Source organism: Nerophis lumbriciformis, linkage group LG03 (genome assembly GCF_033978685.3).
Source record: "Nerophis lumbriciformis linkage group LG03, RoL_Nlum_v2.1, whole genome shotgun sequence".
Taxonomy (NCBI): domain Eukaryota; kingdom Metazoa; phylum Chordata; class Actinopteri; order Syngnathiformes; family Syngnathidae; genus Nerophis; species Nerophis lumbriciformis.
Window position 1 is genome coordinate 3,073,227 of NC_084550.2, and position 19,194 is coordinate 3,092,420.

General features: G+C 42.4%; 1 protein-coding gene across 3 annotated transcripts in view; it reads left to right on the top strand.

The window, feature by feature from the left end:
* The first annotated feature begins 329 nt into the window (after positions 1-329).
* ckap2l (cytoskeleton associated protein 2-like) overlaps positions 330-19,194 on the top strand; it is a 31,757-nt gene continuing 12,892 nt past the window's right edge. For 2 of the 3 annotated variants that reach the window (XM_061931908.1, XM_061931917.1), the window contains exons 1-5: positions 330-504; positions 12,690-12,756; positions 12,889-12,952; positions 13,066-14,231; positions 18,286-18,481. In XM_061931908.1, coding sequence (XP_061787892.1) covers positions 462-504; positions 12,690-12,756; positions 12,889-12,952; positions 13,066-14,231; positions 18,286-18,481 — 1,536 coding nt within the window. In that variant the 5' untranslated portion in view covers positions 330-461. The remainder of the gene's footprint in view (positions 505-12,689; positions 12,757-12,888; positions 12,953-13,065; positions 14,232-18,285; positions 18,482-19,194) is intronic. The other variant, XM_061931926.1, reaches the window with a different exon arrangement.

The window sequence follows — 19,194 nt, forward strand, 5'->3', positions numbered from 1 at the left end:
CTGTCCTCACTCAGGTCCGCATGGCTGAGTGAGGACAGCCGGCTGAAAATCGGGAGATTTTCGGGAGAATATTTGTCCCGGGAGGTTTTCGGGAGAGGTGCTGAAAATTCGGGAGGGTTGGCAAGTATGCCAAAGATGCGCTTACATTGGTAAATGTTCAAATTCTCACTTTGACGTCTATTCTAATTCCAACAAATACAGTTAAAAAAAAGAAAGTGTACGTGTTATTGTACGCCGTGATTGGTCAATCGTATTCCGTTGATAAAATCTCCTCCAATCAGCTGTCGGCTTCTTGCTCAAGGGGACGTTCATAAATTCGAAACTGTCCAATCAGAGAGGAGCAAAGCGCCCAGCGCCCCAAACCGGTAATTTCAAAACTACACAACCCGATTGTTTTCGAGCTACAGAAAATAACTCAAACACCACGTTTGGTTGAAGTGGAGTCAACAGTTTGACGGGATATGGACGAAGAAGATCCCGCGGCGTCTTTGACAAACAGAAAAGGTCTGAAAGTTGATGTTTTTGTCATTTCAATAACGTTACGGTTAGTTTGCGCCAGATGCTAGCTAGCTAGCCAACCAGTTAGCATTAGTCGATGCAAACGTTTGTGATGCTAGCTGTTCAATTCATGTAATAATGAACACGAACATTCATTATTAATGATAAGATAACCTACACAAACTAGTACAAATGGCGATCTTAAAGAAAGCACACCCAACTATAATACAAACCCCGTTTCCATATGAGTTGGGAAATTGTGTTAGATGTAAATATAAACGGAATACAATGACTTGCAAATCATTTTCAAGCCATATTCAGTTGAATATGCTACAAAGACAACATATTTGATGTTCAAACTCAAACATTTTTTTTTTTGCAAATAATCATTAACTTTAGAATTTGATGGCAGCAACACGTGACAAAGAAATTGGGAAAGGTGGCAATAAATACTGATAAAGTTGAGAAATGCTCATCAAACACTTATTTGGAACATCCCACAGGTGAGCAGGCAAATTCAATCAATCTTTATTTATATAGCCCTAAATCACAAGTGTCTCAAAGGGCTGCACAAGCCACAACGACATCCTCGGTACAAAGCCCACATAAGGGCAAGGAAAAACTCACCCCAGTGGGACGTCGATGTGAATGACTATGAGAAACCTTGGAGAGGACCGCATATGTGGGTAACCCCCCCCCCCCCCCTCTAGGGGAGACCGAAAGCAATGGATGTCGAGTGGGTCTGACATAATATTGTGAGAGTCCAGTCCATAGTGGATCCAACATAATAGTAAGAGTCCAGTCCATAGTGGGGCCAGCAGGACACCATCCCGAGCGGAGACGGGTCAGCAGCGCAGAGATGTTCCCAGCCGATGCACAGGCGAGCGGTCCACCCCGGGTCCCGACTCTGGACAGACAGCACTTCATCCATGGCCACCGGACCTGTGCCCCCCCCCGCCCCCCCTCAAGGAAATGGCGGAGCAGAGGAGAAAAGAAAAGAAACGGCAGATCAACTGGTCTAACAGGGGGGATATTTAAATTGGGAACAGGTGTGGTGCCATGATTGGGTATAAAAGTAGATTCCACGAAATGCTCGGTCATTCACAAACAAGGATGGGGCGAGGGTCGCCACTTTGTCAACAAATGCGTGAGCAAATTGTTGAACAGTTTAAGAAAAACCTTTCTCAACCAGCTATTGCAAGGAATTTAGGGATTTCACCATCTACGGTCCGTAAGATCAGAATCAGAATCAGCTTTATTGTCATTACGCAAGGTAACGAGATTGAGGCCATTCCATACAGTGCGATGTGTGCATGCTAGAAAAACAATGTGCAAATATATAAAAATATAAAAAATGTAGAAGTGCAATGAATATGGTGTGAAATGAATATATACATGAAAAAAAACAAAACAAAAACAGGGTGGTTGGTGGAATGGGTTATTGCACCGAAGAGAAGGCAGTTATGAGGGACAATGGGGCAGTCCGTTCAGGATGGTTATGGCCCTGGGGAAGAAGCTGTTCTTTAGCCTGTTTGTTTTGGTTTTAATGCACCTGTAGCGCTTCCCAGAGGGCAGCAGGTGGAACAGGTCAGAGCCAGGGTGGGTGCTGTCCTTGATGATGGCACTGGCTCTGTTGAGGCAGCGGGAGGTGTAGATGTCCGTCAGAGAGGGGAGAGGGCGGCCGATGATCTTCTGAGCCGTCTTGACCACTCTTTGCAGCCTCTCCCTGTCTGCTGCAGTGCAGCTGCCGTACCATACCGTAATACAGTATGTCAGCAGGCTCTCGATGGACGAGCGGTAGAAGGTCAGCAGCAGGTCAGGCTTCAGGTTGTACTTCCCGAGGACTCTAAGGAAGTGTAGCCGCTGCTGAGCCTTCTTGATGATTGATGTGGTGTTGACTGTCCAGGAGAAGTCATTAGAGATGTGGACTCCAAGGTACCTGAAGGTGTGGACCCTCTCTACACGCTCGCCGTTGATGTAGAGGGGGGCAGGGTCGGTGCTGCTCCTCCTGAAGATCATCAAAGGGTTCAGAGAATCCGGAGAAATCACTGCACGTAAGCGGCGAAGCCCGTGACCTTCGATCCCTCAGGCTGTACTGCATCAACAAGCGACATCAGTGTGTAAAGGATATCACCACATGGGCTCAGGAACACTTCAGAAACCCACAGTCAGTAACTACAGTTGGTCGCTACATCTGTAAGTGCAAGTTAAAACTCGCCTATGCGAGGCGAAAACCGTTTATCAACAACACCCAGAAACGCCGTCGGCTTCGCTGGGCCTGAGCTCATCTAAGATGGACTGATACAAAGTGGAAAAGTGTTCTGTGGTCTGACGAGTCCACATTTCAAATTGTTTTTGGAAACTGTGGACGTCGTGTCCTCCGGACCAAAGAGGATTGTTATAGGCGCAAAGTGTAAAAGCCAGCATGTGTGATGGTATGGGGGTGTATTAGTGCCCAAGACATGGGTAACTTACACATCTGTGAAGGCGCCATTAATGCTGAAAGGTACATACAGGTTTTGGAGCAACATACAGGTAAAAGCCAGTAAATTAGAATATTTTGAAAAACTTGATTTATTTCAGTAATTGCATTCAAAAGGTGTAACTTGTACATTATATTTATTCATTGCACACAGACTGATGCATTCAAATGTTTATTTCATTTAATTTTGATGATTTGAAGTGGCAACAAATGAAAATCCAAAATTCCGTGTGTCACAAAATTAGAATATTACTTAAGGCTAATACAAAAAAGGGATTTTTAGAAATGTTGGCCAACTGAAAAGTATGAAAATGAAAAATATGAGCATGTACAATACTCAATACTTGGTTGGAGCTCCTTTTGCCTCAATTACTGCGTTAATGCGGCGTGGCATGGAGTCGATGAGTTTCTGGCACTGCTCAGGTGTTATGAGAGCCCAGGTTGCTCTGATAGTGGCCTTCAACTCTTCTGCGTTTTTGGGTCTGGCATTCTGCATCTTCCTTTTCACAATACCCCACAGATTTTCTATGGGGCTAAGGTCAGGGGAGTTGGCGGGCCAATTTAGAACAGAAATACCATGGTCCGTAAACCAGGCACGGGTAGATTTTGCGCTGTGTGCAGGCGCCAAGTCCTGTTGGAACTTGAAATCTCCATCTCCATAGAGCAGGTCAGCAGCAGGAAGCATGAAGTGCTCTAAAACTTGCTGGTAGACGGCTGCGTTGACCCTGGATCTCAGGAAACAGAGTGGACCGACACCAGCAGATGACATGGCACCCCAAACCATCACTGATGGTGGAAACTTTACACTAGACTTCAGGCAACGTGGATCCTGTGCCTCTCCTGTCTTCCTCCAGACTCTGGGACCTCGATTTCCAAAGGAAATGCAAAATTTGCATGGTTGGGTGATGGTTTGGGGTGCCATGTCATCTGCTGGTGTCGGTCCACTCTGTTTCCTGAGATCCAGGGTCAACGCAGCCGTCTACCAGCAAGTTTTAGAGCACTTCATGCTTCCTGCTGCTGACCTGCTCTATGGAGATGGAGATTTCAAGTTCCAACAGGACTTGGCGCCTGCACACAGCGCAAAATCTACCCGTGCCTGGTTTACGGACCATGGTATTTCTGTTCTAAATTGGCCCGCCAACTCCCCTGACCTTAGCCCCATAGAAAATCTGTGGGGTATTGTGAAAAGGAAGATGCAGAATGCCAGACCCAAAAACGCAGAAGAGTTGAAGGCCACTATCAGAGCAACCTGGGATCTCATAACACCTGAGCAGTGCCAGAAACTCATCGACTCCATGCTACGCCGCATTAACGCAGTAATTGAGGCAAAAGGAGCTCCAACCAAGTATTGAGTATTGTACATGCTCACATTTTTCATTTTCATACTTTTCAGTTGGCCAACATTTCTAAAAATCCCTTTTTTGTATTAGCCGTAAGTAATATTCTAATTTTGTGACACACGGAATTTTGGATTTTCATTTGTTGCCACTTCAAATCATCAAAATTAAATGAAATAAACATTTGAATGCATCAGTCTGTGTGCAATGAATAAATATAATGTACAAGTTACACCTTTTGAATGCAATTACTGAAATAAATCAAGTTTTTCAAAATATTCTAATTTACTGGCTTTTACCTGTATGTTGCCATCCAAGCAACGTTACCATGGACGCCCCTGCTTATTTCAGCAAGACAATGCCAAGCCACGTGTTACATCAACGTGGCTTCATAGTAAAAGAGTGCGGGTACTAGACTGGCCTGCCTGTAGTCCAGACCTGTCTCCCATTGAAAATGTGTGGCGCATTATGAAGCCTAAAATAGCACAACGGAGACCCCCGGACCGTTGAACAACTTAAGCTGTACATCAAGCAGGAATTGAAAGAATTCCTCCTGAGAAGCTTAAAAAATGTGTCTCCTCAGTTCCCAAACATTTACTGAGTGTTGTTAAAAGGAAGGCCATGTAACACAGTGGTGAACATGCCCTTTCCCAACTACTTTGGCACGTGTTGCAGCCATGAAATTCCAAGTTAATTATTATTTGCAAAAAAAAAAAAAAGTTTATGAGTTTGAACATCAAATATCTTGTCTTTGTAGTGCATTCAATTGAATATGGGTTGAAAAGGATTTGCAAATCATTGTATTCCGTTTATATTTACATCTAACACAATTTCCCAACTCATATGGAAACGGGGTTTGTAGGTTAAGTCAAATCAAATCCACTTTATTTAAAATTTACCACAGGGGTAGCCAAAGTGCTGTACAATGAACAGGTTAAAAGATAAAACGAGTACCGAGCAAACACAACACAACACAAACAGAACACGATAAAAAAATAAATAATTAAAATAGAATAAATAAAAACATAAAAACAGGTTCACAGCAGGTGTATTATGGGGCGCCATTGCAGGATGGATATCACTCAGTGTTAAAAGCCATGGAATAAAAGTATGTTTTTAAGAGAGATTTAAAAACAGGAAGAGAGGAGGCTTGTCTAACACTCAGAGGTAGGTCGTTCCAGAGCTTGGGAGCAGCAACGGCGAAAGCTCTGTCACCTCTAAGCTTCAGCCTTGTGTCAGGGACCGTCAACAGCAGCTGATCGGCTGATCTTAAGGATCGGGTGGGGCAGTAAGGCGTTACTGGTAGTATACACTTATAGTTTAAGGATACACACATACTTTTTCCATTATCCTAAAAAAAAAACATAAGTGCCCTTAAATAATGGAGCTGGTCGGATCTCTCTTTGAGGTGGCAGTCGGACAAATTTTAGAACTGTCTGCATTACTTTATTTACAATAAATTATACGATTATCGATCATTGACGTTTACTAATGGATTTTATAATCGTCCATGTCCGAGTTGCGATGCATCTGAAAATCGATTATTTCCCCCACCTCTACAAGACAATACACGATATTTTGGGTTCACAAAAAATGAGATAAGAATGACTTTTAATGCGTATTGCGTGGGAGTTCGGTATGCTTCTGCACTGAAACAAGGACTGATGAAAACTATGAATGTTTACCATTGCACACTTATTATCGACAGAGGTCTGAATACTTGCTGTCAGAATCAGATTTTTTGGGCCAAGTATGTTTAAAACACGAGGAATTGGACTTGGTAGACTGTGCTCGCTAGTGATGGGTTGATGAGGCGTCATGAAGCGTTTCGACACATTGCAAAACTGTATTGATACTGTGTCGATACTGTGTCACTAAATACTGACATCTGCTGGACATTAAAAATCCCTACAGGCAACCTATGGACCGACTCAACTGACACTGATTTGATGCCCTAGTACAGGGGTCACCAACCTTTTTGAAACCAAAAACTACTTCTTGGGTACTGATTAATGCGAAGGGCTACCAGTTTGATACACACTTAAATAAATAAATATATTGTCATTTGTAAGTTACACGTAAGTGTGATTTAAACAAGAATAGCTAAATAAATACATTTATATATATATAAAAATGGGTATTTCTGTCTGTCATTCCGTCGTACATTTTTTTTCCTTTTACGGAAGGTTTTTTGTAGAGAATAAATGATGAAAAAAACACTTAATTGAACGGTTTAAAAGAGGAGAAAACAAGAAAAAATTTAAAATAAATTTTTTAAACATAGTTTATCTTCAATTTCGACTCTTTATAATTCAAAATTCAACCGACAAAAAGAAGAAAAAAACTAGCTTATTTGAATCTTTTTGAAAAAATTAAAAAAAGAATTTATGGAACATCATTAGTCATTTTTCCTGATTAAGATACATTTTAGAATTTTGATGACATGTTTTAAATTGGTTAAAATCCAATCTGCACTTTGTTAGAATATTTAACAAATTGGACCAAGCTATATTTCTAACAAAGACAAATCAGTATTTCTTCTAGATTTTCCAGAACAAAAATTTTAAAAGAAATTCAAAATACTTTGAAATAAGATTTAAATTTGATTCTACAGATTTTTTTAGATTTGCCAGAATAATTTTTTTGAATTTTAATCATAGTAAGTTTGAAGAAATATTTCACAAATATTCTTCGTCGAAAAAACAGAAGCTAAAATATTTATTATTCTTTACAATAAAAAATAAATAAATTTACTCGAACATTGATTTAAATTGTCAGGAAAGAAGAGGAAGAAATTTAAAAGGTAAAAAGGTATATTTGTTTAAAAATCCTAAAATAATTTTTAAGGTTGTATTTTTTCTCTAAAATTGTATTCCAAAAAGTAATAAGAAGCAAAGTAAAAAATAAATGAATTTATTTAAACAAGTGAAGACCCATCCATCCATCCATTTTCTACCGCTTATTCCAAGTGAAGACCAAGTCTTTAAAATATTTTCTTGGATTTTCAAATTCTATTTGAGTTTTGTCTCTTTTAGAATTAAAAATGTCGAGCAAAGCGAGACCAGCTTGCTAATAAATAAATAAAATGTAAAAAATAGAGGCAGCTCACTGGTAAGTGCTGCTCTTTGAGCTATTTTTAGAACAGGCCAGCGGGCGACTGATCTGGTCCTTACGGGCTACCTGGTGACCGCGGGCACCGCGTTGGTGACCCCTGCCCTAGTATATACAATAATATAAACCAAGTCATTGTATTTCATTTAGGATTATTTCATATCTTCATTTAAATAAAAATATATTTTTATCTTTTTTAGATACAGTCAATAAATAATGTGAACATGTATCATAACATGGAAATCTAAGAGAACGTGTTGTGGATGATTGTGGACTGGGTATTTTTTTAATTTTATTTTTTACACATTTTTATAAAAAAAAAAAAAAAAAAGTTTTTCCGACGTATTACATTTTAGACGATTTCTCTTCTTAGTTATTATTTCACCGGCTGTAGAAAAGAGCCGCTCACAGGGCACAGAGGAGGCGTCAGTGCGACACAGTTGGCGTATCGGTCACGTGACCAAAACAGCTCATGATCGGTCACGTGACTTTCTAAAAGCGGTACGCGCACCGACACAGGGTTTTGCTCTATGAGCTCGACGCAAGCGCCGATGCATCGGTGTTGCCGGACCCATCACTAGTGCTCGCTTTCTTCAATGCAAACAATGAATATTAACAATGAACTAAAAATACAAACAAGTACTTAACTACCGAATATGTGCAAGGCTAATAAATAATAGTGCAGTGGTGAATAGAGCAAAAGCAAAAAGCTGATGACGTAACCATGAGTTAGTACATTCACAGTGACCGATTATTTCCATCGTTATTTCACAGCGTTCATCAGCCTGGGGACAAACTGTTGAATGACAGGTTGTTTTGGTGTACAGTGCATACCTGCCAACTACTCCGGTTTTCCCGTAATTAGTACGGTTTTCATCAACCTATTCCGGGTTACGGTTGCAGTGATAAAAAACACGGTTTTTCATTAATTAAAAATTTTCTTTTTTTGTAAGTTTTATTCACGAAAGCACGTAACAACAATGACAATCGACACTGCTTCCCGTAACTTCCTATCGAGCCTAGGGCTGCAGCTAACGATTATTTTTCTATCGATTAATCTATAGATTATTTTTTTCGATTAATCGGTTAATCTATAGATTATTTTTTCGATTAATCTATAGATTATTTTTCCTTTTACCGATTTTTTTTTTTTTTATTTAAAATGAAGAGGAAAAAATAAATGTAGGCCAGTTTTTTCAAAAGGCATGGCTTTTATTTACAAAAAAAAAAGTATGGCCACTAGTCAGTCAACATTGACAACAACATGACAAAATATTCTGTAACAATGTAAACATTTAAAACTTTTAACATTTAACAAAATTAAAAGTAGCTTATTTGCTTTTTAATGTGCAAATATAAAAGTAAACATCCAGTGCAAATCTTAATATTCTGGAATAGTATAAGCATTTCAAAAGTAAAAGTATTGCTTATTTTGCTTTAAAATGTGCAAAAATAAAGATAAACATCCAATACAAAAAAGTGCAAAACGGAAATATTCTGTAACAAGTGTAAACATTTCAACAAAAGTAAAAGTATTGCTTATTTGCTCAAATGTGCAAAAATAAAGCTAAACATCCAATACAAAAAAGTGTACAGTGTAAACATTTCAACAAAAGTAAAAGTATTGCTTATTTTGCTTAATAACACAACAATGATAGTATGATTAAAGTGAAAGTTAATTGTTGGTTTGTACATAGTATATGTAACTGTTAATGTTGTAAAAGGTATTTGCACAACTAATTAACGTTAGCGTTTGTGACACGTCTTGTGCCGTGGGGTTCTTTCAGGACCGACAGACTGAACGCCAGACGGCTTTGCCAGGTTTACAATCTTTTAATTTTACACAAAGTCTTTTCTCTTCCAACTGCGCGGATCGCGCACCTGGGCACGATTGCGGCGTCGCTCCCGGCGCGCCCCGCCTCGCCGCTCGCTCGCCGCCGCCGCCTCTCCACAGCGTTAAAGAGGAGCGCGTCTTTGTAAACACTGAACAGGCACGCCAAACGCGCCTCTCAGAGCGAAACGGTGCTTTAGTTTATGAATTTACAACGCAGATACAAATGACACATTCATGTTTTTGTGTAATAATGACAACGTATACGCACGCGGACGATTGACTTGTTGATGGTGATGGCAAGAACGCTGTCGGGGGTTTTCTTTTCAAATGTTTGTTCATAGCCGTTGTGCTGCTATGATAGGCCATTTCCGCTCGACACAGTGTGCATACAACAACATTATTAGGCCGTTTATTGAAATACTCCCACACTTTTGACGACTTTTGGCGTGCTTTTTTCCCCTCGCTCGCATCGTCTGCTTTGCTTTGTGTGACGTAAATATGCGACGCGCCGACGCACAAAAACAGCGTCGACGTATTTACGTAACCGATGACGTCGACTACGTCGACGCGTCGTTTCAGCCTTAATCGAGCCATTCCGAATGCCATGCGCGAGGCTATTTATAGCACCGCTGTCAAGCACGAGGCACCTGTTGCCATTGTTTCCAAACGAGGGAACGATCATGGAATCAGCCGGAGAAAAATCGCATACGAGTCTTAAACCGAAAAGAAAACTGCAGTCATTCCGTGAAGAATATTCAAAAGCCTATCCGGGAATAATTATCCGTTCCAAAAAGGGTGAAAACTACGCGAATTGCACCTTGTGCAGACAAGATTTTTCGATCGGACACGGAGGAATTAGCGATGTAAAAGACCACGTTGGGACAAAAAAAACACAAGTCTAATGCCGTTGTTGTACCGAAATCTGTTACCCATTGGAATTTGTAACTCCAGGGGGCGATGTTCCCATGACGTTTGTTTGATGGTTAAACGGCAAGCCCAAAGAGGAGAAGAAGAACGCTTGCGTAAATGGCGTAAACTATCCTTAATGCTGAAACGTCAGTTGTCAGAATTTCAGCATTAATAATAACAATGGACTCATTCTATAATGAAAGTACCGTATTTTCCGCACCATAAGGCGCCCTGGGTTATAAGCCGCGCCTTCAATGAACGGCATATTTCAAAACTTTGTCCACCTATAAGCCGCCCCGTGTTGTAAGCCGCATCTAACTGCGCTAAAGGAATGTAAAAAAAACAGTCAGATAGGTCAGTCAAACTTTAATAATATATTAAAAACCGGCGTTCTAACAACTCTGTTCACTCCCAAAATGTACGCAAATGTGCAATCACAAACATACGTATATCAACATGGACAGAGCTGCGTGAAAAAAGCCACCCGGCCTCTTCGCGTAAACTTAAACTTACCTTAACCACTCGCTCATCTTTTCTTCATCCATCCCTTCGAGTTAGCTTTTATGATGACGCCGGCTGGAAAGGTCTCTTTTGGCAAGGTCTTCCTTTTGAATATCACCATGGGTGGAAGTTTCTGGCCATTAGCATGGCAAGCTAGAACCACAGTGAAGGATGACTTCTCATTCCCTGTGGTGCGAATATTCACCGTACGTGCTCCCGTTGTATCCACAGTGCGGTTCACAGGAATATCAGTTGCTGTGAAATAGTAATCCGTGTGCGGATGGAGAGATTGCGTCTTTTCATGAACCGGATACCTGTCGCTTAGTAGGAGCCATTTTGTGGTCTTTACAGATGTAAACACACAAAGGAAATGAAACGTACGGTGATATCCGCGCGCTTTTTCTTCTTCTACGCGGGCGGGTGGTTGCTTACAGTAGAAGAAGAAGCGCTTCCTGTTCTATGGGGGCGGGTGCTTACCTTGGCGGTTGCTTGCGTAGAAGAAGAAGCGCTTCCTGTTCTACCGGGAAAAAAGATGGCGGCTGTTTACCGAAGTTGCGAGACCGAAACTTTATGAAAATGAATCTTAATATTTATCCATATATAAAGCGCACCGGGATATAAGGCGCACTGTCAGCTTTTGAGAAAATTTGTGGTTTTTAGGTGCGCCTTATAGTGCGGAAAATACGGTAAGTCATTGATTTCCAGAATATGTGTAATTTATTAATGCTGAAATTCTGACAACTGACGTTTCAGCATTAAGGATAGTTTACGCCATTTATGCAAGCGTTCTTCTTCTCCTCCTCTTTGGGCTTGCCGTTTAACCATCAAACAAACGCCATGGGAACATCGCCCCCTGGAGTTACAAATTCCGATGGGTAACAGATTTCGGTACAAGTGGAAAACTTTCAACGTTTTTCGTCGCCCAAACAGATTCTTTGGATGTGATAAATGCCGAAGTTTTATTTACGGAGGCAATAATTGAGCAAACAAAAAGGTAATGACACCAATGTTATCTATTGGAATTGTTTAGTACTGTTATACTGTTAAAAGTGTTTATACTATTTATGCTTTCAAGTCCAAGTTGAAGAAATCTTGTTAAATGTTGACAGCATAACTACCAAAATACAGAAGTATGTCCTTAATATTTTTGCAGTGCTATTTCTGTTGAAAAGTTCAAATGATTACATTAGAGATGTGATGTGCCACTTTTCAAGTGTCTGATGGCTTAAATTAATTTTCATTAATTTTTCATATTTTGAATTCTTTTGAAAGGCTTACAAAAAAACTACATTTGAATTGTAATTCCATGCTATTGACAGGACTATTAATTTTAATGAAGTTAGCTTACCATGTTTACAGTATGATAATTGTGATAGAAATGTGAATTTTAGGCACAGAATATTTTTTACAATTGAACAAGGCAGTAGATTATACAAGCTTGGACAGAAAGTTAATAATGACACCAATTTTTTTTAATGGAATTGTTTAGTACTGTTTTACCATTTGTTTACTGTAAAAAGTGTTTATACTGTTTATACTTTCAATTAACAAATTGAAGTCTTGTGAAAGGTTGACAGGATAACTGGCATTAACTGTCAAAATAATTTCAAACTATTGAAGTTAGCTTACAGAATAAACATGTCAATCAACCCATATGATTTTTGCTGTAATATTTTTGTTTTGAAAAGTCACTGTGACTGATAGAAAAGTGATGGTTTTAGCAACATTTTAACCTGTCTGAATGCAATCAATCATTTTGCGTCGGGGGGGGCGCAGGAACCCCCCACCAGGACTTTGTCCTGGACCTACCGGGCCCTGCGGCCCCTGGACCCTGGCTACTAGGTTTTTCTGATTTCAAAAGTTGGCAGGTATGACAGTGGTTTTTGTAACGCAATCGTGAAGTTTGCAACACTGATCCCTCCTGCTGCGTTTGAATGAATGTATGGGAAACACTGGGAGTGGATCCTTTTTCATTTTGTTTTTTAATCTCCTCTTTTACTGATTGATTTTGTCACAGAGCTGCGCAAGCAGAAGTTGATGGAGTATTTGACAATGAAAGGAAAATCCAAATTGCCCGGATCTAAGTAAGATATCAACTCTGCATTATTACCAATAGTTTGTTCTTTTCTTGGCTCAGGTGACCGTGTCATGTTTTAAGACCAAACTACCTAAAGGTCTTTAAATATTTGATTGAATGAACACTTTTCACACCACAGGCCAAACGTCGCTGATGGTCCGGTGAAAAAGTCTGAACCTGCGCGACGACCATCTTCACTCCAGGTGTGCTTTTAAGTTTTAAAAACCAGTACAAAGAAATACTTTGATGTCAACTAATGTGCAAAGGTTCTAATAGGCAGTTAATAATATGATTGTCGCTTGTCTTCTCTCTGCAGCTCATCAAGGGAAAAGAAAACAAAGCCCCCATCAGCAGTTTTAGACAGAAAGACAAAAACGCTCAACCTTTGGCTCCTCTTGCCAAGCAAAACTCGGGCAGAAAAACCTTCGTGGTTCGAAACAAAGAGAATCTGCAAAGCAGCATCCGGACTGAACCGCAGAAATCCAGAGGTTCGCTTAGTGTTTGTTCCACACTCGCTGAAAAGCCAGCTTTCAGGGCGACATACTCGCTTTCCTCCAAGCCCCTCCTGAAAGCAGACAGCCATCCCACAAATCAGACCAATGTCAGGAAACCGCCGACAGGGAAAGCCTCTTCCAATGCCAACTTTTCAGTTATGAAGAACCCGAAAGGCTCACACAGGGCTGCGACAAATATAGCCGCTTCCTTCCCAGCTACGGCTTACACCGTCAGGATGAGTTTGGGACCAATGGTCAAAACCAGGACTGGCCTCATTTCAACCATGATCATACCCAGAGTCTCTGAACCAGTACGGAATCAGAAATCCGCTCCTTTGCGATCCCGCGTTTCATCTTCCTGTCCCGTCTCCAAAATCCCACTATGTCAAAGACCAGCTGTCTCTTGTTTGACTGCCAGCAAGACTCAGGAGTCTCGCCACAAAGCCATCCTCGCCAGACAGTCGCAGCCGCCTTCTTTTAACCTGAAATCAACATTCACCACCTCCTCGTCACGCTCAGCACCACACGCTCAGCCGACGAAGCAGAGACCCGAGCTCGAAGCCAGGAAGACGAGCCAGCGCCCCAACGTCCACGGCGGAGTGGCGACGAGCAGATGCGTCGCCAAGATAGACGATAAAGCCCCTCCAGCTGTGGCACGAGTGGAGAAACCCAAGACGGGCAGAGACACTGCAAACAAGGTGGCGGATGACTCCATTAAGACCGCTCCAAAGAGAAGAAACGCTCCGGCGCCACGGACCGCCACTGCCATCAGTCAACCGAAGGCCGCTGCTCCAAAGGGAAGAAACGCTCCGGCGCCACGGACCGCCACTGCCATCAGTCAACCGAAGGCCGCTGCTCCAAAGGGAAGAAACGCTCCGGCGCCACGGACCGCCACTGCCATCAGTCAACCGAAGGCCGCTCCTGCTACGAAAGCGCCAAAGTCCCAAACTGTGGACAAAAAAGTTACTGCTGAGCAAGAGGCGAGAATGTAAGTAGAGAAAAAACAATTACACATACTGTATCTGACCACTGGTTGTAGTTTACCGAATATCCTGTCAAGAGAAAATTCTACAAAATGTAAACTTGGATATACTTTAGAGTAGACAGTGTTAGGGGTGTAGCGGTACACAAAAACACCTCCCAGTCAACCACTAGTAACATCACTTTGAGCCCGTTGACGTTCTAGAAACCTAAACGGCAGCTCAGCTCGCTCGCAGTCCTGGCTTGAGGTGAAGGCTAATTCGCTTTTAGCGCAACGTTAGCTCATTTTGCGCTGTGTGTGTGTTACGGACAGCAAAGCCCTGTCTGTCTGTTATTTCACTTGACCTTTTTCTGTGTTGATTGAGCTGTGTTGAAGCAGCAAAAAAGGACATTATGTTAAATGAAGAGTTTCTGTCTCTGATAGTTGATATAATAATGTAACTGGATCATTAAGCCTACCGTATTTTCCGCACCATAAGCCGCCCTGGGTTATAAGCCGCGCCTTCAATGAACGGCATATTTCAAAACTTTGTCCGCCTATAAGCCGCCCCGTGTTATAAGCCGCATCTAACTGCGCTAAAGGGAATGTCAAAAAAACAGTCAGATAGGTCAGTCAAACTTTAATAATATATTAAAAACCAGCGTGATGTGGGCGCGCATGGAGTCGTATATCAACATGGACGGAGCTGCGTGAAAAAAGCCACCCGGCCTCTTCGCGTAAACTTCCCTTAACCACTCGCTCATCTTTTCTTCATCCATCCATCCCTTCGAGTTAGCTTTTATGATGACGCCGCCTGGAAAGGTCTCTTTTGGCAAGGTCTTCCTTTTGAATATCATCATGGGTGGAAGTTTCTGGCCATTAGCATGGCAAGCTAGAACCACAGTGAAGGATGACTTCTCATTCCCTGTGGTGCGAATATTCACCGTACGTGCTCCCGTTGTATCCACAGTGCGGTTCACAGGAATATCAAAAGTAAGTGGAACCTCGTCCATGTTGATAATGTTCTCTGGCCGGATCTTTTTTTCAGCTATCTTGTTTTTACAATATGCACGGAAAGTAGCCAGCTTTTCTTGAAAGTCTTTAGGCAGTTGCTGTGAAATAGTAGTCCGTGTGCGGATGGAGAGATTGCGTCTTTTCATGAACCGGAAACTTGTCGCTTAGTAGGAGCCATTTTGTGGTCTTTACAGATGTAAACACACAAAGGAAATGAAACGTAATATCCGCGCGCTTCTTCTTCTTCTACGGGGGCGGGTGGTTGCTTACAGTAGAAGAAGAAGCGCTTCCTCTTCTATGGGGAAAAAAGATGGCGGCTGTTTACCGTAGTTGCGAGACCTAAACTTTATGAAAATGAATCTTAATATTAATCCATATATAAAGCGCACCGGGTTATGAGCCGCACTGTCAGCTTTTGAGTAAATTTGTGGTTTTTAGGTGCGGCTAATAGTGCGGAAAATACGGTACATTGACTCCATGGTGTTCAGGGATGAATAGTCTCTCCTATTGCTATTGTACTATTTTTTTCAGCTATAGTTACATTAATCATTAGTAATGCAGCAGCCTAGTTTTGAATGGCAGGGTCCCTGCTATCACATGTTGATAAAAATATAACATTTACATAATAAAAATCAACTCCAGGCTTCTGGGCAGCACGGTGAAAGAGGGGTTAGTGCATCTGCCTCACAATACGAAGGTCCTGAGTAGTCTTGGGTTCAATCCCGGGCTCGGGATCTTTCTGTGTGGAGTTTGCATGTTCTCCCCGTGACTGCGTGGGTTCCCTCCGGGTACTCCGGCTTCCTCCCACCTCCAAAGACATGCACCTGGGGATAGGTTGATTGGCAACACTAAAAATGGTCCCTAGTGTGTGAATGTGAGTGTGAATGTTGTCTGTCTATCTGTGTTGGCCCTGCGATGAGGTGGCGACTTGTCCGGGGTGTACCCCGCCTTCCGCCCGATTGTAGCTGAGATAGGCTCCAGCGACCCCAAAAGGGAATAAGCGGTAGAAAATGGATGGATGGAACTACAGGCTTCCCAAATGCTGTAAAAAATTAAGCATGATGAGTTGACTTGAAACTGTTTAATGTTGCACTTTTTATATGTAGAAGAAAAGTTTTGTCATTTTATTTAATCTGAGCAACAACTTGAGGCAGTTTAATGTTGATTAACGAGGAGAAGAATTATTATAGTGTTCCTAATGTTAAAAGGATAAAGCCATTGTTTACAAATTTGGTAAATAAATAGCCCAAAAATGTATATTTAGTTGTTTTCTTACTGTACCGAAAATGAACCGAACCGTGACCTCTAAACCGAGGTACGTACCGAACCGAAATTTTTGTGTACCGTTACACCCCTACTGTATCTTAACTTAAATGTAGAATATATGTAGAATATATTTATATTATTCATATATTATGTATAATATATTATATTATATATATTATATTATACATTATTTATTATTATTATTATTTATTATTATTATATACAAGACTCTGCAACATCGCGTGGACATCGGGGGCGGTACCTCTGGATTGGCAGACCGGGGTGGTGGTTCCTCTCTTTAAGAAGGGGAACCGGAGGGTGTGTTCCAACTATCGTGGGATCACACTCCTCAGCCTTCCCGGTAAGGTCTATTCAGGTGTACTGGAGAGGAGGCTACGCCGGATAGTCGAACCTTTCAGGAGGAACAGTGTGGTTTTCGTCCTGGTCGTGGAACTGTGGACCAGCTCTATACTCTCGGCAGGGTCCTTGAGGGTGCATGGGAGTTTGCCCAACCAGTCTACATGTGCTTTGTGGACTTGGAGAAGGCATTCAACCGTGTACCCCGGGAAGTCCTGTGGGGAGTGCTCAGAGAGTATGGGGTAACGGACTGTCTTATTGTGGCAGTTCGCTCCCTGTATAATCAGTGTCAGAGCTTGGTCCGCATTGCCGGCAGTAAGTCGGACACGTTTCCAGTGAGGGTTGGACTCCGCCAAGGCTGCCCTTTGTCACCGATTCTGTTCATAACCTTTATGGACAGAATTTCTAGGCGCAGTCAGGGCGTTGAGGGTATCTGGTTTGGTGGCTGCAGGATTAGGTCTCTGCTATTTGCAGATGATGTGGTCCTGATGGCTTCCTCCGGCCAAGATCTTCAGCTCTCACTGGATCGGTTCGCAGCCGAGTGTGAAGCGACTGGGATGGGAATCAGCACCTCCAAGTCCGAGTCCATGGTTCTCTCCCGGAAAAGGGTGGAGTGCCATCTCCGGGTTGGGGAGGAGATCTTGCCCCAAGTGGAGGAGTTCAAGTACCTCGGAGTCTTGTTCACGAGTGGGGGAAGAGTGGATCGTGAGATCGACAGGCGGATCGGTGCGGCGTCTTCAGTAATGCGGACGCTGTATCGATCCGTTGTGGTGAAGAAGGAGCTGAGCCAGAAGGCAAAGCTCTCGATTTACCGGTCGATCTACGTTCCCATCCTCACCTATGGTCATGAGCTTTGGGTCATGACCGAAAGGACAAGATCACGGGTACAAGCGGCCGAAATGAGTTTCCTCTCCCTTAGAGATAGGGTGAGAAGCTCTGTCATTCGGGAGGAGCTCAAAGTAAAGCCGCTGCTCCTTCACATCGAGAGGAGCCAGATGAGGTGGTTCGGGCATCTGGTCAGGATGCCACCCGAACGCCTCCCTAGGAAGGTGTTTCGGGCACGTCCGACCGGTAGGAGGCCGCGGGGAAGACCCAAGACACGCTGGGAAGACTATCTCTCCCGGCTGGCCTGGGAACGCCTCGGGATCCCCCGGGAGGAGCTGGACGAAGTGGCTGGGGAGAGGGAAGTCTGGGCTTCCCTGCTTAAGCTGCTGCCCCCGCGACCCGACCTCGGATAAGCGGAAGAAGATGGATGGATGGATGGATGGATACATTATTTATTATTGTCTATTGTGAGCGAACTGTGGTGCTGAATTTCCCCCAGGGATCAATAAAGTACTTTCTATTCTATTCTATTGTATCTACATTTTGCTGCATATTTTCCAACTCCAAACTTGACTGAGGATCGGATGACTTATGTGAGCTGTGTTTCTGTGGTTTTAAGGAAGAAACTGCAGGCCTGGCGGGAAGCCAAAGGTATTTCCTACAAGCGCCCTCCGATGACAGTCAAGCCCCCGGCCAAGCGAGCTGTGGCTTTGTCCGAACCTTCCTGGACCACCATGAAGGCGGAGGACGACTCTCGCCTGTTTGTCCAAGCCGTGGACAGATCCCTGTCCGACTGCATTAAACTGCTTGCTGAGGTATTGACTATTAATCACTGTTTGTTGTTGTGACTCTCAATGCTCGCCTTGTGTTGGGAATTGTCCTAATTTGGTCCCATTTTAAAAAGCTGTTGCTAGCATAAAACTTGTGAAAGGTCACATGTTATGCTATTTTCCACTCACTAAATGCGCCTGGGAAGTGCCCAAATAGTGTGTTGTCCAAAAATCTTGCCTAGATTCTGGAATATAGACGCTTTATGTAAGTTTTCATTAAGGACTCCACAGACTAATCTATTTGTGGAGGTAGCATACCTGCCAACTACTCCGGTTTTCCCGTAATTCGTACGGTTTTCATCAACCTATTCCGGGTTACGGTTGCAGTGATAAAAAATACGGTTTTTCATTAATTAAAAAAAAAAAAAAAGGGTGAAAACTACGCGAATTGCACCTTGTGCAGACAAGATTTTTCGATCGGACACGGAGGAATTAGCGATGTAAAAGACCACGTTGGGACAAAAAAACACAAGTCTAATGCCGTTGCTAGCGATACAAGTGGAAAACTTTCAACGTTTTTCGTCGCCCAAACAGATTCTTTGGATGTGATAAATGCCGAAGTTTTATTTACGGAGGCAATAATTGAGCATGGATTTCCAATCGCACTGGCTGATCACATGGGACAGTTAAATGTTTGTAATGCAACCTTTAAAAATCATTACGCGGTGATCACGGTCCCAAAAATAAACTTTTCTTGC